This window comes from Equus asinus, chromosome 13 (assembly GCF_041296235.1).
Source record: "Equus asinus isolate D_3611 breed Donkey chromosome 13, EquAss-T2T_v2, whole genome shotgun sequence".
In the NCBI taxonomy this organism is placed as follows: domain Eukaryota; kingdom Metazoa; phylum Chordata; class Mammalia; order Perissodactyla; family Equidae; genus Equus; species Equus asinus.
This window is the reverse complement of record NC_091802.1, coordinates 25,653,425-25,676,146: the sequence shown is the minus strand read 5'-3', so window position 1 is coordinate 25,676,146 and position 22,722 is coordinate 25,653,425. Positions and strand designations below refer to the sequence as shown.

General features: G+C 37.2%; 1 protein-coding gene across 9 annotated transcripts in view; it reads right to left on the bottom strand.

The window, feature by feature from the left end:
* Positions 1–22,722, bottom strand: part of ACACA (acetyl-CoA carboxylase alpha) — a 267,372-nt gene that overhangs the window by 171,903 nt on the left and 72,747 nt on the right. For all 9 annotated transcript variants that reach the window (XM_044745744.2, XM_070482836.1, XM_070482837.1 and 6 more), the window contains 2 exons: positions 5,818–5,950; positions 4,352–4,490 (listed from right to left, as the gene is read on the bottom strand). In XM_044745744.2, the coding sequence (XP_044601679.1) occupies positions 4,352–4,490; positions 5,818–5,950 (272 nt within the window). The remainder of the gene's footprint in view (positions 1–4,351; positions 4,491–5,817; positions 5,951–22,722) is intronic.

The window sequence follows — 22,722 nt, the reverse complement described above, 5'->3', positions numbered from 1 at the left end:
GTCAAAAAGTTGGAAAAAGCAGAAACAAAAACAGAAATAAAAACACTCCAGAATTCCACCCCCAGAAATAACCAGTACTGCTGTTTTGGTATATGTCATTACATCTTTTTTTTTCTATGACTATACACAATGTACTTTTTTTCTATTATTATATCATGCTATCAATCTCCTCATAACCAACTTTTTTCTTAGCATTTGTGATAGATAGACAGTAATGTGTCTGTCCCCATGCCCCAGTCTCCAGGTGTCCATACCTTATTTAACTCCTCCCCTTGGGTATAGGCAGGATCTATGACTTGCTTCTAGCCAAGAAAATATGGCAAGATGAAGAGACGTCATTTCCATGATAACATTGTCTAAGAGTGTAACTGATCTTACTTGCTGGCTTTGAGGTAGCAGACAGTCATTCTGGGATGCCTCATGTTACAAGGAGCCAAGGGTGACCTCTAACCAACAACCAGCTAAACAGGCCCTCATTCTCACAGCCCACAAAAAAACGAATGCTGCCAAGAACCATGTGAGCAAAAGTGGATGCATCCCTCGTCGATCCTCAGATGAGACTGCAGCCCCAGCTGACAAATGACTGCAGCCTTCTGAACCCTGAAGCAGAAGACTCAGCTAAGCCATGCCCTGACCTACAAAAGTATAAGATAATAAATGTCTGTTGCTAAGTTTGTGGTAATACTGTTATACAGTAAAAGATAAATAATATAACAAAATTTGTCAGAACACATTCTCATACAAATACATGTTATTCCACAAAACTTTTTTAATGGCTGCATGGTATTTCATGGAATTGGTATAGCACTAATCCACTAATGTTGGATGTTCAGTTACTCCCAGTTTCTTACTGTTTTAAATAACACTGCAATGAATATCCTTGTATGAATATATTTGCCCCATTACTGATTTTTATTTCTCACAATAAATAGCAGGAAATAGAATTTCTTGGTCTAAAGATATGTAAATTGTTGTCCACTTGTGCTGTTGATCCCATTCTTCCTTCTCGTCTAGGTCTCTCGTGTACCTCAACTCTTCTCCCTTCTTTGGCTCCTTCTTCTCCAACTATAAACATTGCCAAGTCTTTTTCATTCTAAAAAATAAAAGTCCTCCCTTGACCCTGAATTTCTCTTTAATTTACTGCCTTTTCTTCTTCCCTTCTCAGCCAAAATTCTTAAGACACTTGTCCACATTTGCTATCTGCATGTCACTTCCTATTCATTCTTTAACATTGTATATTAGTCTGCATACTCATATTGTTCCACTGAGACTATTTTTGCAAAGGTTACCATTGGTTTCCTAATTGCTGGACAGGTTGCTAGTCTATTTTATTGGATTTCTGACACATTTGACCCTTCCTTATTGATATTCTCTCTTCTCTTTGCTTCTCTTTTTTGTTTTTTCTATCTCTCTGATAATTTCTTCTCAGCATTGTTTATGAGTTATATTCCTGAGTCTATCCCTAAATTTTAGTCTTCCATAAAATTTCATCCTTAGCTCTCTTCTCTTCATTTTCTATCTGTTCTTTCAGGGAGTAGAGTTAACTATCACATATTTGCTGATAATGCACACTCTTAATCTCCAGCTCTCATTATTTCTAAGTTCTGGAAGGATAAATTCAATTTTTTGCGAGATTTATAGGACCTGCTTGTACCACATGTACCTCAAACCTAATCTGTCTCTCTCCAAAAAAAACTTGCTCTTCTTGCTATATTATCAATTATTTTGCCCTAGTTGATGGTACTAGCATCTGCCTAGTCAATCAAATTAGATTAAATTAGATTAAAGCAATCGTTAACTCTTCCCTCAATCACTAAATCTTGCCAAGTCTACCTCCTAAAGCTCTCGAAACCACCCCTTTTTAGTCTGTTCTCAGCCTCATCATATCCTCTAGTATTGCCTTCCACAAATGGATCTTCGTAGATGCTACCTGAATCATCCATCTAATTGTTTTTTTTAAAAAGTATCTATCTTTTTGAGACATACTGAAACATTTACAGATGAAATAATATGCTATCTAAGATTTGCTTAAGAAATTGTGTGGGGAGGAGGTGAAACATAGATGAAACAGGATTGGCCATGAGTTGATAATTATTGATGCTGGATGATAGGTAGATGGGAAAGATTCATTATATTCTTCTATTTTTGAAACAACAACAACTAATCCATTTAAAATGCAAATCCTTTAATGTACCACACACACACACATACATTCCTAAAAGGATAAAGTTTATGCTCTTAAGGATGAAAAACAAGGTCCTCCTTGACAAATAACTAGATCACATCTTGTACTTGAATAAGCCACCTATAGTTTCCAGAAAACCACTGTGTCACACCTTCATACATCTGCATATACTGTTCCTTTTGCCTCAAACACCCTTGTCTTCCCCCAATTGCTTCACTCTAACTCATTGTTAGCTAGGCATAATCTCTTTCAGAAAACTTTCTCTTAATCCTGCCCCCGCGGAGTTAAGAAGTCTCATCTCTGAGTTCTCACAGTACCCTGTGTGTATTTCTATTATAGCACACGCCTCATTGCTTTCTCAGAGCAAGATCACATCTCATTTAACTATAGGTCTCCATGTACAGTAAGTGAATGAATAAATGAATTAATAGGAATATCAAGTAGAAATAGATGGGAAAAAATCATGCAAGGTAGTTTCCATGTATTATAGACAATTTCATCTTTATAACTAACCAGTGAAATAGACATTATGATCTTCCTTATATGGATACAAAAACTGTGGCTCAGAGATGTTAAAGGGTCAAACTAAGTGATTTCATATAATGACATCTGCTTTCCAACAAATTGGTACCTTCTCCATTTCTAAATAAGATAACATAATAACGCTTACTCCTTAGGAATAGTCTTAACATCATTATCTCAATATGGAGAGAACATATACAGACCAAAACAGGTTTAAAAAGATAGTTCTTGGGGCCGTCTCTGTGGCCGAGTGGTTAAGTTCGCGCACTCCACTGCAGCAGCCCAGGGTTCAGATCCTGGGCGCGGACATGGCACCGCTCGTCAGGCCACGTTGAGGCAGCTCCCACATCCCACAACTAGAAGGACATGCAACTAAGATATACAACTGTGTACAGGGGGTGTTTGGGAAGATAAAGCAGGAAGAAAAAAAAAAGAAAAAGAAAAAAGATTGGCAACAGTTGTTAGCCCACGTGCCAATCCATAAAAAAAAAAAAAAAAGATAGCTCTTTATTTATTTATTTTAAGATTGGCCCTGAGCTAACATCTGTTGCCAATATTTTTTTTTCTCCTTCTTCTCCCCAAAGCCCCCCAGTACATAATCGTACATTCTAGTGGTAGGTCCTTCTAGTTCTGCTTTGTGGGACACTACCTCAGCACAGCTTGATGAGTGGTGCTAGGTCCACACCTAGGATCTGAAGCAGCAAAATCCTGGGCCACCAAAGTGCAGCTCACGAACTTAACCACTTAACCGCTTGGCCATGGGGCTGGCTCCAAAAGATAGCTCTTTAAAGAGCTAATGTTATCTGTACTCTACCTTAGAGATTATACTTTAGTGATAAAAAGTATGGAGAGGAAAGACTAGCCACAACTCCTCAGCTATAACAATAGTCTTTATCTACAACTCTCAGATGGAGGACCATCTGAGTAGAGAGAATAGGCAGAAGAGCTTGCAGAGTGAAACCCACTTGGGTCCCAAGAGGTCTGTCCCTCAGGAGAAGGGGAAAAAAGAATCTTAACCCTAAGATTCTCTAAAATGTAATGTAGCCCATAAGAGAAATAGTATTTCCTTCCAAACCATTCCACTTACACATCCTAAAGTATGTGGCTTAGCCAATACATGACACCGAAAAAGCATATACCTGCAAACCCAAATCAATACTTCGGTTAAATTTCTCCCTATTTTTATTTAGGACACAGGAGTCTGTATTGAGGTTGAGGTTAAACATAGTACCATCACCTGTACATGCTTATTATTGACACTGTTTAAAAGAGAAATCCTTGGGTTTGGAAATCCCCATCATTCAACATTCTCCTACTTAAAGGCTGTGCTATTCAATGTTTTATGCTCCAGGGTGACACTTGACTTTTTTTTTTTTGAGGGATATTAGCCCTGAGCTGACATCTGCTACCAATCCTCCTCTTTTTGCTGAGGAAGACTGGCCCTGAGCTAACATCTGTGCCCATCTTCCTCTTGTTTTTTATATGTGGGACACCTACCACAGCATGGCTTGCCAAGCGGTGCCCTGTCTGCACCTGGGATGCGAACCAGCGAACCCCAGGCCGCCGGAGCGTAACGTGCGAACTTAACAGCTGCACCACTGGGCTGACCCCAAGCGTGATGATTTCTTACTGCTAAAAACTCACCTGCGTTGGCTTTAAGGTCTTCAGGTGTGACCATGACAACAAATCGGATTGCACGTTCATTTCGAAACATCTCATAAGACCACCGACGGATAGATCGCATGCATTTCACTGCTGCAATGCCATTGTTGGCAATAAGAACCTGGGAGAGTGAGCAAATGGGAATTAGAGAGAAAGGTAGAAAAGGCAGGCAATGACGGAGGAAAAGAGATGACATGATTTTTGCAGATCTTTCTCTGAAAAGCCAGATTTTCAACTAGGAATTTGTATTGCTGGTCTAGGCAGTTAGGAATCAGATCCACGGGATCAAGGGATGTTTTAAAATGTTAGCTAAGCAAATACTTTAATACATGCCAGCTATAATTTACTCCTTTCTAATTTCATTTCTGGAAGGGAAAAATCACAATGACTTAAATCTTGTGAGTTTGTGAATTATTCTACCATACCTATTTCTAGAGAACAGAAGACGACAAACTTCAGAGGGATGATGTATTATCAAATAAGGAATGGGGCAAGACTAAACAGTGTAGTGTCACGCACTATTCTCTGTTGTAATAAAACAAGGCACAGAGGCTTGAACATGTTAGAAGAATGCTGGCATGAACCACCACCTCTCTCCCAAGTGCTAAACCCCAAATGCCTCAGAATTATAGAGACTGCCTTAGAAGCAATGGTCACAAAAGAAAAAGACTAGAAGAATCAATGATACTGAGACTTCTCTGAAAACAAATCTTTCATCTCCTTACCTGTCCTGCAGTCACGACCCCAAGCATAACATGGGCTCAGAGACACATAATCTATCTTTACTGAAAGACTAACAGAAGGACACCACTGAAGCAATACTTTTAGGAGTGGGACTATAGGTCCCCATCCTTTAATCTTTTAATCACTGTAAGCTATTTCAACCAAGTCATCCTCTCAGCTCTGACATGGTTTACATAAAAGTAACACAGAATTACTTAAAACATTTCAAAATACCTGTAATCTTTTTTAAGTATTTCATGTGGTATATTTCCTCTAAACATCTCAAATACCCGGGAGAAGCCAGTAAATCACAGTGTATCAAACTGTTTAAGCCTTCTGTTATGAAACTCTCTACTCCCTTAGCTCTAAATCCAGTGCTATGACATATTATCTCCTCACCACTAGCCTAGAAGCAAATCCATTTCTCATACCCTCTCATATCAGTGCAGTCCCACCCTGTAAAACCAAAAGATCTTTTAAAAAGAACTTTATGAGCATTGCTTCATCCTCTTAATTAGCTATGATTAAATTATCAGTGGAAAATACATATTACAGAAAATAGCGAAATTATTTAATAGGACGCTGGGGAGCAGAAAGGATAATTACGGAGGAAGAGGCAAAGTCTCTGGAGATCTAAATATCAGTTTTAAGCAAATCTAGACAACAAATCTAAGCATTGAATCTCATGTACTTTTGAAAAGATAATTTAGCAAGTTATAACTTACCTTCTCAATCACTTTATTCCCCCCAAAACGAGTAACGAATTCTGCTGGAGAAGCTACAGTGAAATCTCGCTGTGAGTCTATTTTCTTCCGGTCTCGACCTTGCTTTACGATGTGTAAGCCAGACATGCTGGACCTATAAAAATAGAGAAACCGTGAAAGTCTATAGATAGGATTTCTTCATACCATCTATCTCCCCTGGAGACCTGCTTTTCACTACCATACTTATAAAGCCCTTCCAACTGTACCCTTGTGAAGATTACGAGCTCACAAACCACATACTTTTATAGGAAAGAGAAAAGAAAAGGTCTTTGGTTGTGGAAATTAAAGAAAAAAATAAGTGTCCCTGAATAATAAAAAATAATATTAAGATTTACCAACAGACGCCTCACAAAGAGATAGGCAAAAGAATGAAATTAGATGGTATAAATAATAGACTCAGAGAAACTGTTAAAACTAAAAAAAAAACAAGGCTGTTTCTAGATCATGAGTCTGGCATACAGATGACTTTCACCTCTGTATCTCTAGCCTCTATCATTCTTATAAACTATAAACTCACATTTTTAACTGCCTACTAAAAGTTCTACTTGTGCATCCCAGAAGCGCTTCAAAATCAACAACTCCAAAACCAGATTCTTTACAAGGCAGCATAATACACCATGTTTCATCAATTTTTAGATGCCCCTCTTTTTTTTTTAACTTTTTAAAATATCTGAAATTGCTATGTATCTTACAACTGACAGTGTGCTCTATTTAATTGGCAGTATTTTTTTTTCTCAGTGGTACATACAATAATGGTGCCTCTAGCAACGAACAGTGTTTGAGATTAGATGAATACAGTAGTAGAAACAACATAGGCCTGGGTTAAAATTCCAGATCTGTCGACTTAATACCTCCTCCAATGGGCTTTAGCAAGGAATTTAACTTTACTCAGCTTCAGTTTTCTCTTTGTAAAATAAATCATAGTAGTCACTGTTCTAGTTATTTACCTATTGTGTCTCAGCTCCAAGCCCACCCTTTTACTCTGCGACATAAGACTGCAATATGTTTAGTTTTGCCAATGGGAAGGCAGAAGGGGTAAGAAAAGAAACTTCCTTCTTGTTTTCCAGCTTTTATAGCATTGCTCCACAGTAATAGAGAGTTAATTTCAGCCTCTAGCATCTTTCGACACTCCCAGGAAGAGCCTGACGCTTTCCCCTAGAGGTACCAGGAGGCACCACGCAAAAAACAAGGGGATCAAGTATGAAGACAGACTAGATGTCAAAATCTTCGTCTCTCACCTAGCTTTTCTCAGAGAGCTATTAGAGAATGTTGTCTTCCCAAAGATGGAGTAAACCAAGAAAAAGGAGGACAAGGAAAGCAAGAAACAGAGGATCCATCACAGAAGAGAAGGGAATTCCCTAAATGATTGTTCAAATCAGAGGAGAGACTGCTCTAGAAGGGATGCCTCCTTGAAAAAAATGGACCTATCACTTGTCGTATTTAACCACAGAAAAACAAAACTTTGTGTGTGTGTATTATATATAAATATATATATGTTTTGTTAATTTATGTATAGATACATATGTTTGTTTTATATATATAAAACCATAAAACAATGTTACATATAAAAATGGTTTACATATGCACATATAAAACAATTATTTTTTATTATACATATAAAATATCTCAGTTGCTTTTTACCTATGTAACTCTCAGCAGAAATTTTGCTTGGTTTTCTCCCAAAAAGGTGAAAAAAGTCAAGTGAAAAGGAAAAGGAAAGGATGATTGTTCTAAAGACTAATTTTACTAACTTGGTGTTTTCTGTTTTTGCCTATGTCCAGTTTAATTTTCCAGTAACATTTTTCAAATAAAAACTCTAGATTGCAAAAACAAGCAAACAAAAAAGATAATGGAGGAACCCTTCATGACTGCTATCAAGCAAATCATTCAGGTCTTTTATGTTAATCCTCTGCTGGAAAGGCAGAGACCTGCAAGAGGCTTGAAGGCGGCCAAGAAGGCCTGATTTATCTCCTCCTTAGCCTGAGTTCCAACAGTAGGAAGAAGAAAGATTCCAGGATAAGAAAGCTTGGCCCCCTCAATAACTCCAGTCTGGTTGCCCACTGTCACATGCCAGGACGATGGCAGCAGGCAACCTTTCCTGGCCCCAGAGACACATCCTAAAAAAGTTTTCTCAAAACTATCTTCCACAGGATGCTACATACTACACAGAATTGATATCTTCCTTCACAATAATTGAAGTAAATTTCACTCTTGAAAAACCAGCCAAATCCAGTGAGCAACTCTGGCACAGACTGAGTGAGATCCTTAACACAATTAATAGTACAGCAAGGTCTGCGCACAGGTGCTTGTTTTACAATATCACACATGGGCTCAGCTAACTTTGGCTCAAATTCTGAATGTAAAATAAAAGTTTAGAAATACAGGAGCAAATATGAGAGTTTTTATTCATTTCCTTTAAAAAAAAAAGCTTCTTATAGATACAGAAAAATCATCAAATCTCCCATAAATTCTAGTGCTTGGCTGTTAATGCTTTACTGATTTTTAATGGTATATATTGCCCAAATATGGCACCTAAAACTTACCTTTGAAGCATGTAATATTTCATCTCCTTATTTTCCTCTGCAGAACCCTCCATATCAAGATGGCAAAGGAATGGAAGCTTTTTCTTCAGATTTCAGCCTTGTAAACACAAGCCGCCGTTCGTCCTCCTATCTGTTGTAGGTGCTTAAAACCCAGGAGTACGAAAGATACTGTGCCTTCTGACTACTTGGCCCTGCTTCAGTCAGACTAGAGTATTCCTAATGGCTTCAAACTACAGTCTTTTTGTCTTTGTCCCCAATTTCCATATTTTCCCACCTTTCCTTCTTTTTTCTATTTTCCCCCTACACTTCGCTCACACACAGAATTAGCTGATTTCCCAAAGAGACTGACAGAAGGGGAGAAATATAAAAGCCTGTATATCTATATCTTAGCAGCTCTGTGTTAGCTGCAGCAGACACATTTCAACAATCACTTTCTTGGGACAGCCACCAGAGAAAAGCTCCACAGCTTCTCCTGATTGCCAGGGCATATAACAGGGAGGGCCTGGGGCAAAAAGAAGACAAAGTTTACAAGGACAACTAAACCAACAAAATAATGGGGTCACAAAATCCAGAGGAAGGACAGCATAGACTAAGTAGGCAATTTCTGAGATCCAATGAAAACAAATAATACTATCAGGCTGCAAGAGGGAGAAAAGCAGGTCAGGCAGTAAACGGAGCAAGTAGAAAACACAAAACTTGCCACTACTAAGGGACTTTGAATAAAATGGGAGCCACAATTCTAATTTTCAGGCCAAAGTAGTGATATACACATACAAAAACCTTTTTTAAAACAATAAAATCTAAGATTTCAGTCACTAAAACTTGAGAATAAAAATGGAGCTGGTACAAATAGGATACAGAGAAGATGTGGATAAAATCCTTGAAAGGAAAAGGGACCCAGACAAATATTTTAGACTCAGAGGTCTAACCGAGTGTGCACAGGGAAGAAAAATCCTGCCTAGAAAGGCTACTGGGACAAATCTATCGCTGTGAAAGCAAATTTGCCACAGAGGGACAGATGGCTTAAATGAATGCTAGCTGAATGTTATACAGTATCATAGTCCTGCTTTAGCTTTTAATTAAGGAAATGCTCATGATATTGCTCCCTTGTAATTGGAGGAAAGACTCTAACAGCTAGATCTATAGAATCACAACTTCCTGAGATGAGTCCTCAGGAACAGTATAATTCCCCAGAGTCATAGCTAACCTGACTCATGCACCATACAAAAATTCTTTCCCACCAAAATGCTGAATAGAAATAGTCAATAATTTGATAAAACTATGCTGAGGACCTATTAACTTTCCAGAAAAAGCACCAAAACAGAAGTACACAAATGACCTGTAGCACAGATAGAAGATGAATGATCAAACAGAAGATAAATGATTAAAGCAAACAAACCTCGATCTTAGGATACTCAGGTAACCCAAGTTGAAAAGACTCAATCAGGCCACTCAACATGACCACCAGCCATAATAAAAAATCTAAGTCCTGGGTCATTTTCTGGTCTGTACCACTGTGTGTCATTCCTTCCATACTATGCCAATGTCTGACAAAGTTAGTCAAATATACTTTTTCCCTTAAAGAACCAAACTGACGCAGAGGAGCCCTCCTATCTTTATGTCTCTTCAGAACAACATGTCTCAAAAATAGAGCACTGAGGCCTTTGTTCAGAAGAATTACAGTGACCACAGATGTAGAAGCAACTCAATTTCACACACATTTAAGTGTCTCCAGACATAGACAGTTCCCAAAAGAGAATCACTCTCTGCCTTTGTTATATAAGTTCAACATTCAAACACCAAATAAAGCACTGAGTGTAGAATAAAGCAGGCTATTTTGCTTTCAATCGTATCAGAAAAATACACTAAAGAGGCACACTCAGTAATCGAGTTTGTGCTTCCTATCACCAACAGAATATTTCTAAAACAACCAAACACTAACACAGCACACCTAGATCCAAAAACAAAGCAAGAGTTTCTAATCTTTTATGGATGCTGCTCACAATCCTTCTGTAATATTAGAACACAAGAAATAAAAAGCCATATTTATTCCTCTAAATTCAAAGCATCCTCATTTTAACCTACCATAAATAGTGAGTGTCCAAAGTAGACCCATACCTGGCACAAAATCCAACTAGAAGCCCACACTGATCCCAGCATTGTAACATGCCAAGCACCAAGGATGACGGAGCAGTTTATCCGGCAGACAGTGATGCATTAGCTGGCTTGATTGCAGTGCAGTCTGAGTTAAACTGCAGCACACACTGTGAGAGGCTGTTTTACACTGAGACTTTTCCAAGCAGAGAAATCTTGGATCAAGGATGCACCTCTTGAAAACCAACCCACCACATATTCAAGGTTTAGTTGTGGACTCTAAATTCTGTTCCACTGATATATATGCCTATCCTTGCAGCAATGCCACACAGCCTTGATAATCACGGCTTTATAGTAGGTTTTCAAATCAGGTAGTCTAAATCTTCCAACTTTGCTCTCCTTTTCCAAAACTGTTTTGTCTAGTCTAGGTCCTTTGGGTTTCCATGTAAATTTTTGGATCAGCTTGTCAAATTCTAGAAAGAAAAAAAAAGGCTGCCGGAATTTTGATATGGGCTGTGAATTTACAGATTAATTTAGGGAAAATCAACATCTCAACAATATTGAGTTTTCCAATCCCTGAACACGGGCTCTCTCTCCATTTATTTAGATCTTTAATTTCTTCTTTAATTTCTCTCAGGAATGTTCTATAATTTTTAATGCACAAGGCTTACACCTTTTTTGCTAAATTTTTTCCTAAGTCTTTTAGTCTTTTTGATGCTATTATGAATGAAACTATTTTAGTCTCATTTTTTGCTTGTTCATTGCTAGCTAGTATATAGAAATACAACTGATTTTTGATCTTGTATGGATCTTATAGCCTGTGACCTTGCTAAACTCATTTAAAAATATTTTTAACAACTTTATTGAGATATAATTCACATATCCATATATTTCAGCCATTTAAAGTGTATAATTCAATGGTTTTTACTGTATTCACATAGTTGTGAACCATCATCACAATCAATTTTACAACATTTTTATTATCCCAAAATGAGGTATCCCAGTAGCAGTCACTTCCTACTTCCGAGTCCCTCCCCGGTCCTAGGCAACAACTAATCTACCTTCTCTCTTTAAAGATTTGCCTATTCTGGATATTTCATATAAATGGAATCATATAACATGTGGTCTTTTGTGATTTGCTTCTTTTCACTCAGCAAAATGTTTTCAATGTTGTAGCATATATCCGTACTTCATTTCTTTTTATGGTCAAATAATTTTCCAGTGTATGGACATACCACATTTTGTTTATCCATTTATCAATTGATGGATATTGGGTCGTTTTGATTTTGTCACTACTATGAGTAACGCTGCTAAGGACATTCATGTACAAGTTTTTATGTGGACATATGTTTTCGTTTCTCATGGGTATATAACTAGAAGTGAAATTCTTGGATCATATGGTAAATGTTTAGTTTTATAAGAAATTTCCAAATTATCTTCCAGAATGGCTGTATCATTTTACATTCCCATCAACTATGTACAAATGATTCAATTTTTCCACATTCTTGCAAACATTTGGTGTTGTCATTAGTTTTTATTTTAGACACTCTGATGGATGTGTAGTAATGCCTCATTGTTGTTTTAATGTGCACTTTCCTAATAGCTAATGATGTTAAACATCTTTTCACATCCTTATTTGCCATCTGTATATCCTCTTTGATGACATTTGCTTCTTTTTTCTCTCTCTCTCCTTACTGAGAATTTTATTTATTGATTCATTGTCATTGTACTTTAAAAAAATTCTTTAAACATGTTTTCCTTTGGTTCTCTGAACATATTTATGAGACCTGCTTTGAAGACTTTGTCTGCTAAATCCAGCATCTATGGACACTTGGGGAGTTTCTATTGACTTCTTTTTTCCCTAAATATGGGTCATACTTTCCTATTTCTTTTCATGTCTCATGATTTTTTGTTGAAAACTTAACATACTAAATAACTTATCATGGCAACTCTGGATTCTGATTTCTTTTAGCCATGAAGGTTGTTGTTGTTACTACTGTTTGCTTGTTTCTTTCTTTCTTGGCTTTATAACTTGCCTGGGCTAAATCTGTCAAACCTGTCTCCCCCAAAGTATTTAGCCAGTGATGCTTCAGTTCATTTACTTTTTATTGGTTGTTTTTATGTTTAAACCTGATTTCTAAAGGGTTTCCTCTACATCTGTATAGCTTAGATGTTAGCCAACAATTAGGCAGGTGTTATGCCCAAACACCTGAAACAAGTAAGGTTTTTTGTACTCTGTTCATGTGTCTATGTGCAGGGTAGGGTAGCACATTCAAAGTTCTGAATATTTTCAAGACTGCTCTGGCTTTTATTTTCTATTGGGTCTTATCATGTCTACTCTGTGCCTGCACGCAACCTCAGCCAGCAATATGCTTGCCCCAACCACAAACACACCTCAGTCTAGTAAAGCCGTTGGCCCAGCCCCTCATCAAATGCCAAGATGGTCACTTCCACTGACAACACTACCAGGCATGAGCATCATCCACTACCCAAAATGAGTAAGCTCCCTTCAACCGTAGCATCAAAACTGCCAGTCCTCATGGCCTATTCACATTGGCAAAAGCTCCATGCCCACCTAGCTGAGGGAAGGGAACAGGAAGAGTCCTCGGCAAGAACACCCCAGACTCCTGCTGTTCTTAGTGAATTTCACCAGTTTTTCAAATATACACTTTACTGAGATTGTTGTATGCTTTTTGGTTGATTTCAATGGTGCTGAAACGGTTTTGTCAAGCTTTATAGTTGCTTTCTGGGTTAAGGATTTGTCAATCTCCTCACTCAGCTATAGCTGGAAGTCCCTCCTGATTTATTTACTTTTTGAGATAGAACTTCATACAATAAAGCACAAAAATCTTAAGTATACACTCAAATTAATTTTACATATATATACAACCACATAACCAACCACTCCATTAAGATACAGAATATTCCCCGAGTCTCAGAGGGGTCCCTTCCCAGTCAGTATCATCCCCAATGTAAACACTATTCTGAACTCTACCACCATAAATCAGTTTTACCTGTTCTTGAACTTCAAATATATAGTGGCATAATAGTATGTCTATGAAATTCATCCATGTTGTGACACAGCAGCCGTTTGTTCATTTTCATTGCTGCAGAGCATTTCACTGTGCAAATATCCCATGATTTATTTATCTATTTTACTATTGAAAGACATTTGGGTTGTTTATGAATTTTGACTATACTTGTTCTTGTGCTTGGTTTTTGGTGGATATGTGCACTCATTTTTTGGGGTAAATCCCCATGAGTGGACTTGCTTATTCACAGAATATGTGTACGTTTAACTTTAAAAGACACTGTCAAATAGTTTTCTAAAATGGTTGTGCCAACTTATATTCCCACCAGTAATGTATGAGACTTTCATGAGCCCCAAATCCTTGCTACAACTTGATATTGTCAATTTTTTAATTTTAGCCTTTTTGGTTGAGATAGTATTTAGTCCATTGTGATTTTAATTTGCAAATCTCTGATGACCTATGATATTGAACATCTTTTCATAAGTTTGTCATTTGGATATCTTCTTCTATGAAGTTCAAGTCTTTTCTCCATATTTTTACAGGGTTGAAATCTCTTTATAAGACACTGAAATATCTTCTTATTGATTTATAGGATTCTGTTAGTGAGATATCTTATTTATTTTTATTTTTCACTGAGGAAGATTAGCCCTGAGCTAACATCTGTGCCAAGGTTCCTCTATTTTATATGTGGGTCGCTGCCACAGCATGGCTAACAAGTGGTATAGGTCCGCGCCTGGGATCCAAACCTGCAAACCTGGGCCACCAAAGAGGGGCGTGCTGAACTTAACCCGTAGGCCACAGGGCTGGCCTCAAAATATTTTAATATTTTTTTTTCAGGAACTGATAGAAAAAGTAGGCAAAAAAAAAATTAAGGATACAGAAGAATAATATAATTGAAAAACTTGACATATATAAAATTCTATAACCAACAAAACACTCTGAAGTATTTATAAAACTTTACCAAAACAGACCATATGCCAGGCCATAAAGTCAAGTCAACAAATTTCAAAGATTTGAAATCACATAGAGTATAGCCTCTGAATACAATGGATTAAGCTAAAAATCAAAGACAAAGATGTTAAAATATATCCAAGTGGTTTTAATATATATCTAAGTGTCTTGAAATTAGTGAATACAGTTTGAAATAACTTACGGGTCAAAAAACATCACAATGGGGGTGAGTGAAATAAGTGAAGGTGTTCAAAAGGTACAAACATCCAGTTAAAAGATAAATAAATTCTGGGATATAATGTACAGAATGGTGACTATAGTTAACAACACTGTATTGTATATTTGAAAGTTGCTAAGATAGTAGATCTTAAAAGTTCTCAACACAAGAAAAGGAAAAAAAAAAATTTTTAACTCTGTGTGGTGATGGATGTTAACTAAATTTATTGTGGTAATCATTTCGCAATATACTTTACATACACCAAATCATTATGTTGTGTATCTAAAACTAATAAAATATTATATGCCAATTATATCTCAATAAGATAAGAAAATCATAATAAAAATAAGAAAATATTTTAAACTGAATGATAATGAAAATACATCACATCAAAACTTGGAGGATACAAAAAGATGAATTGATTGACAGATACACAGATTCAGAAATGGACAGATAAATAACAAAGCAAGTATACAAAAATGTTAACAGTAGAATCTAGGTGATTACTATACAGGCGTTCTCTGTAAAATCCTCTCAACTTTTGCTATATGCTTGAAATTTTTCATAATAAAATGTTGAAAAAAAACCTTGTGGGATATAGCTAAAGTTGGACATTTGGGAGAAATTTAGTCTTTAGTACATATCTTAGAAAAGAAAGGGCTGAAAATCAGTAATTTAATCATCTATCTCAAAAGACTAGAAAAAGGACAGCAAATTAAAGGCCGGCCCTGTGGCCGAGTGGTTAAGTTCATGCGCTCTGCTTTGGTGGCCCAGGGTTTTGCTGGTTTGGATCCTGGGCGCGGATGTGGCACCGCTCATCAGGCCATGTGGACGTGGCATCACACATGCCACATCTAGAGGGACCCACAACTAAAGTATACAACTATGTACTGGGGGGATTTGGGGAGAAAAAGGGAAAAAAAAAAAAAAAAGGAACAGCAAATTAAACCCAAAGAAAGTAGAAAGAAGGAAATGAAGATGATAACAGATATCAATGAAAGAGAAAACAAATGAATAATGGGGAAAAAAATCAACAGAGACAAAAGGTTCTTTCAAGAGGTCAATTAAATTAGCAAACTTAAGTATTAAGACTGACGAAGAATAAAAAAGAAAATGTTAACTGTCGATATCAGGAATGAAGAGAGGGACTCACTACAAAACCTAAAACATGAAAAAGAAATGAATATCTTATTATGAACTTTATGCCAATAAATTTGAAAATTTAGATGACATTGATAAATCTTTTGAAAAATAATTTTCTATTCCAGTCAAGAAGAAATAAAAAATCTGAATAATCCTAAATCTACTAAAAAATTGAATATATAGGGGGCCGGCCCGGTGGCCAAGTGGCTAAGTTCGCACGCTCTGCTTCAGCAGCCCGCGGTTTCGCTGGTTCGGATCCTAGGCGTGGACAAGGCACCGCTCGTCAGGCCACATTAAGGCAGCGTCCCAACATGCCACAACTAGAAGGACCCACAACTAAAATATACAACTATGTACTGGGGGTATTCCAGGAGAAAAAGCAGGGGGAAAAAAAAGAAGATTGGCAATAATTGTCAGCGCAGGTGCCAATCTTTAAAAAAAAAAAAAAGGAATATATAATATGTATAATTTAAGATACAATTGCTTTTTGTGACTGTCCCTGGCCAATCTTTAGATCTCTCCCATTTATTCAACAAATATCTATTGAGTGTCTACTATATGCTACAGTAAGTGCTAAGTATACAACTATAAACAAAACATGTACGATCTCTGCCCTCATACTGGTTACAGCATAACAGAGACAAGCAATAAAATAAACATACCAGTAAAAATATTACAAATTGTGATAAGTGCAATGAAAGAAAAACAAAAAAAGATTATGAGTAATAACAGCAGGCCTCTCTGAGGAAGTAATATTTAATCTGAAACTTAAAGGACAAATACCTCAAATAATGACTGAGAGAGTGAAAGAGAATTCCAGGCAGAAGGACAAACACATGTGGCCCTTAGAAAAAAGACTGGCACACTAGAGGAACTGAAAGGCCAGTAAGATTGAAGCATGGCCATAAATGGGAGTTGACAGAGGTCAGAGCCTTCAGGGTCTCAGAAGCCAAGTTAAGAATTTGGTAACTCATGATAAGTGCAACAGGAAATCAGGAGAGAATCTAGTCAAGTGATCATTCTAGTAGTCCAAGCAAGAATAAACAGACTAAGGCTTGAAATAAAGTGATGTCAAGTGAATGCGTTGAAGTAAATATTGGAGACAGAATCAACAGAACTGAAGTATGATGCCCCAGGTTTCTGGCTTGAGCAGAGTGGGTGGAGGCAATATTTAGTAAGATGTGGAAGATTACAGGAGGGTCAAATTTATGGAGAGGATGGGAGAAATCACGAGTTCAATGCCTATAGGACATTCAAGTGAAGATTCCACATAAATGGCTGAACAGAACAAGTCAGCTTGGAAGATAAGCTTGGGATGGATATTATAAATTTGGGAGTCACTGGCATATAAACGGTAGCAAAGGTATGAGATTACACGGGAAGAAAATGTATATCAAGTAAAAAGAAAGTAAGGGCCAAGACCAAGCAGGACTAAATGTTGGAGATTACATGAAACAGGAAGAGCTTATGAAGGAAATTGGAAAGAATACCAGGGAGAAAGGAGAAAAGCCAAGAAAGCATGGTTTTTAGCAGAAAAGAGAAGTCTGTTTCAAGGAAAAAGTAGTCATCTGTATAGAACTCTTGAGAGGCCTAAAAGGATGAGAACTGAAAAGCATCCACTGGATTTAGCTATACAATAGTCACAAGTGAGAACAGTTTCAGTAGCATAGTAGGGCAGAGGCAGACTAGAAAAGCTTCAAGAATGAATGGGAGATGAGGAAGTAGAGGAAGCACTTCTGAAAATCTTAGCCATGAAGTGGGCAGAAAGATAGGGCAGTAATCCAAAGGGAATGTGGCGATCAAAGAAGGGTTTTATAAAGATGGGAGTCATCAGAGCATGTCTGAATGCCAATAGGAATGATTTAGTAGAAAAAGAGATATTTAAAATGTAAAGAGGATGACCAAAGGAGGGAGGATCTTAAGAAGTCCTTGTAACAGAAAGGAAAAATGAGAATATAAGTAAAGATGTAAATAATTTTGAAATTAGGTGTCGGAAGGAAGAATTTCTGACCTGATAGTTTCTATTTTCTCAATGAAATAAGAGGCAAAATTATGAATTGAAATTGTGTCTAGAAGCGACAGCGTCTAGCATAAGGAGAGACTGCTGGTTTAAGGACAATGGAGAAAGATGAAATTGTTGTTGTGGAAAATGGAAGGCCAAATTATCAGAAGAGAAAAATAAAATATGAGAGACAACACGAAAAGTTTCACAGCACAGGCAGCATTTGAGAAGGACCTTAAAAAGTGATGACTTCAAAGGGTGAATGGAATTTTAACAGTCAGGGGAAGGACATTCCAATAAGAAAACAAGAGGGGGTTTGCAGGGGGGCAGGTAGCTTCTACTCTCCTTTCAAGTAACTGTTCTATTTTCTTTCTTGCTATCAACTCTTAAAAGAGTAACATACTGTTAAAATTCCTATTCCTTCACCATATATTCACTACTTAATCTCTTGCCATCTACTAAAGCTGTTCACCCCAAGATCCTCCTATTCACTAACACAGTGCTCTTTCTCAGTCTTTTATCTCATATCTCTATTCAACACTGCATGCCACATCTCTTCCACCTTAAAATTATCTTTCCTTTGGTTTTCTTGGTTCTCCTTCCACTTCACTGATCATTTCCTGTCTTTTTTCCCCCTCCTTCCAGCTCAAGGTAGACATTTCCCTAGATAGATTTCCCTTCTACCTATATACTCTTCCTCATAGTGATCTAATCTACTTGTCCAATTTTAATTTCAATACGACAAACATTTATTAAGCATATACTTTATGCCAGGCACTGTTGTAATCTTTGAGAAAGTGGTTCTCAGCTCAGGCTTCATATCAGACTCACCCGGAGAATATTAGAATGAAGAATATTGGGATCCATGACTAGAGACTGTAATTTAATCAGTCTGGGATAGGGCTCAGGAATCCTTATTTCTTTAAAGCTCCACAGATGATTCTGTTGCAGAGCCAAACCTAAATATTGTTTTCCATTTTATGTACGTCTTAGTTTGACATACAAGACCCTTAATGACCGGACCTCTATCTCACCAGCCTCTTCTTCCACTGCTCACTAACCACCCTGTCCCCTTTACATTCCAGTAATACTCAATGACTTATAATTTCCTGAACATGCTAGATGTTTCACAGTGTGGTACCTTTGCACAAGTCAACCTCACCATCCCTATCCTTCCTACTATAAACACACCTATCTCTGTTAGCTTGTCTGTTTTCCATTCATCCTTCAAAACCCAGTTCAAACATCTTTGAGACATTATTGGACCCCTAACAGATCTCATCAAGCCCACCATAATAATTAGAGCTGCTGCGAGTATTAGTAACAACATTAAGTGCCTGGCACAATGTTTGGCTGACACTAACATAGCCTATGGGTAACAGGGACCCACTTAAATAGTGCTGTGAGATGATCACTTCACCTTTCTTTCATCTTTCTAATTCATCTAAGATCCCAGTGGCCATGTGGGGCTTATACTGAAGAGAGAAAGAGATTGGAGAAGAGCTAAGATCCAAATCCAAAATTCCGCAATCCAAATAAGAAATAACAGCAAGAGCAATGGCAGTAACAATGGAAAGAAGGGGATGAATTCAAGAATTGTTAGGGGATAACATCAAGAACACCTAATTAGGTGTGAGGGGTGGAGGAAAGAGAAATCTAGCATAACAGCCATATTTCTGGCTTGGGAAACCAGAGAAATGGGAGTGTCATTAATTAAAATAGGACAAGGGAGAGAACACAGCATAGGAAGAGAAGAGCGCTGAAGCCAGGAAGCCTTGCAGAAGACCAGCAATTAAGGGGCATGTGATAAAAGCCAAGCCTATTCAAGCACCTAAGAGGTAAGGGTCAGAAAGGAGAATTGGGAGAGAATGTTCATAAAACAGAGAGAATAGTTTTAAGAATGAGCAATGTGGAATGCTGCCATTAGGAGGTCACCAGTGAGTTTTCTAAGTGTAGCATCAGAGAAGTGGTAGATATAGAAGCCTAAGTGCAACAGCTTCAGGAGTGAGGGGAACTCCAAGTGAAAATGGCAGACTGAGCATTTGTTTATTGCTGTCCTCTACCAAAATCACACAAACACGACAATAACATAATGAAAGAGGCATAAAGACATAAGAACAAAGTGAACGGAAGAAGAGACTCCAACAGATTAGAGATGTCAAAAAAATTTTGGAAAATAGAAAGTGGATGGTCAAAAATTAACTGCCTCAGAAACCAAAGAGCCTACAGTAGGGAAAGTCCTTTAGAAATAAGGATAACTCTACTTTAGCACTCCAGAAAAACTCTGGAATTAGAAGTGTCCAGTATATCTCTATTAGTAAAGGGAGAGAGAGCGAGCTGAAAACCAAATAAAGTCTGTAGTTTGCTTAAAAGTACTGTATCAATATTAATTACTTAGTTTTAATAAATATAAGGTTGGCAGATAAAATACAGGCTGCCCATTTAAATCTGAATTTCACACAAACAACAAATAACTTTTTATGTAAGTTTATCTCATGCAGTATTTGCAGTATTTAATTTTTTATGTTAAAAAATTATTCATTGGTTTTTTTTTCTTCTTCTTCTCCCCAAAGCCCCCTGATACATAGTTGTATATTCTAGTTGTGAGTGCCTCTGGTTGTGCTATATTGGAACACTGCCTCAACATGACCTGATGAGTGGTGCCATGTCTGCCCCCAGGATCCGAACCAACAAAACCCTGGGCCGGTGAAGCGGAGTGCACGAATTTAACCACTCGGCCACGGGGCCAGCCCCAAGCATCCTTTATTTTTAATTGTTAAACATGACAACTCTAGATAAATGTACCATGGTTATGGAAAATGTTAACATGAGGGGAAGCTGAGTGAACGATACACAGGAACTCTATAGCCTATCTTTGCAACTCTTTTGTAAATCTAAAATTATTTCAAAATAAAAAGCTAAAAAACATAAGTTTATAAAAGATTTTTAATAACATGAGAAAATGTTATGTGAAAGAAAAGCAGGAAACAATGCTGTGTATTCATTATGATATCATCAATGTATACATTTTTTAATGAAATTTATCCTTAAGGGGTAAAATACACTGAAAGGAAGCATAGCAAATATTAACAGAAGTTATCACTGGATGATCATATTCTGGATTGTTTTTATTTCTTTCTTTACACTTTCTGGTCTTCCAACTTTCCTCTAATAAGCATATACCTAATCATTTAAAAAATTTTAAGTAGCAAAGTTCACTTTTAAATTTATGTTAATTGGAAGAAAGAAGAGGGAAAATGTATGCATTACAATAGAAGTAAAAAAATAATATCAAGCGGCTGTCCTGAGTCCTACTTGGCAACTTTCATAATTCCATTTGTACAATTAGCTAAATTTATAGAATAAACTCTGGACAATAATACATACAGGGACAGACAGCTCCTGTTTTCTGAATGAAAAGAAGGAGGGGGTCGGAGACAGAGAGAGGAAACTATTGCCCTCAGTAAAAGGGTACCAGTGCTGATCTCATAATGACCTTCTCTGTCTACTCACTTCTGAGGTGCCATGGCAACTGGGAACCTCAGAACATCAAGGAAGGAGCATTGAGAGTAAAAAGTTTGCAGAGCTGTTGGGGGAAGGGAGAAAGCTCAGGAAAGTTAATGAGAAATGCTAAGAAAGTCAAAACAAAAGAACACTTTCACGGACACATCTACAAGCAAAGCCATAAAAAGAAACTCAAAACTAGAGCCAATTCCCTTATTTCCCATGTCAAAGCTTGAGAGAGATGAGCCAAAAGATAGGAAGGGGAAATGAAATTTCCTGACCTCTCAATGATGGTTATTCTCAACATCTGTGTTATCACATTGACAGTATATGTCTGCTGCAATCAAAAGCCTTTCAAATCTAAATTTCCAAGTTTTAAGCCCAAATATGCAAAAGACTTAAAGAGGTTTTTCCAGTCAAACAATTTTACTTCACAAAAGGGCTCCTCCATAATAAATATCATATGATACACTATGGCACATTTTACTTTTCCAAAAGCTTTTGCAGCTAGGATTTAATTTTACCTCCATCACTAGATTTAAATAAAATAACTTCAAACTCAGGAATTTAAAGTGAGAGACTAAAAAGAAAAGAGAATCCTTGTTTCTTTCCAGGTCAAAACACAAACATATACAGCTAAAACTAAAATGCTCTGTCCTTCATAGCTTTTGATTAAATCATACTGTATTTTATAATGTTCATTTTCATTATGGTTATAAAATTCATTAAAATATCATCAATAGTGCAATAATAAACTTTTGTGCTACAAATGCTATAACTATAACAAGTAGAACGGTAAATTATCCTTTATTTTTCCTTCCGTTTCTTTCTATGCCACCAAACTACCACTAGTAGCCATGTGCTTTCATGATTTGCTGACTTCCTTTTAAACAAGTCACTAGTTACTGTTACCAAAAGAATGAGGAGGTAATATGATAGATTAAGAAATTTGAAAGAGGGGGCAGCCTGGTGGCGTAGTGGTTAAGTTCGTGTGCTCTGTTTTCGTGGCCCCGGGGTTCACCGGTTCGGATCCTGGGTGTGGGCCTACACACTGTTCATCAGGCCATGCTGTGGCGGCATCCCACATAGAAGAGCTAAAGTGATTTACAACTAGGATATACAACTATGTACCCGGGCTTTGGGGAGGAAAAAAAGGGGGAAGATTGGCAACAGATGTTAGCTCAGGGCCAATCTTCCTCACCAAAAAGCATAACTAAAAAAAAAAAGGTAACAAGAGCAAAAGAACTTACAGGCACTGATAATTCTTAAAGAAAAAAAAAAAGAAAGAAATTTAAAAGATATAATACACAATGTGCGCTCTTGGATTGGATACTAGTTTGGATGAACCAATATACTGGAGTCAATTGGAGAAATTTGAAG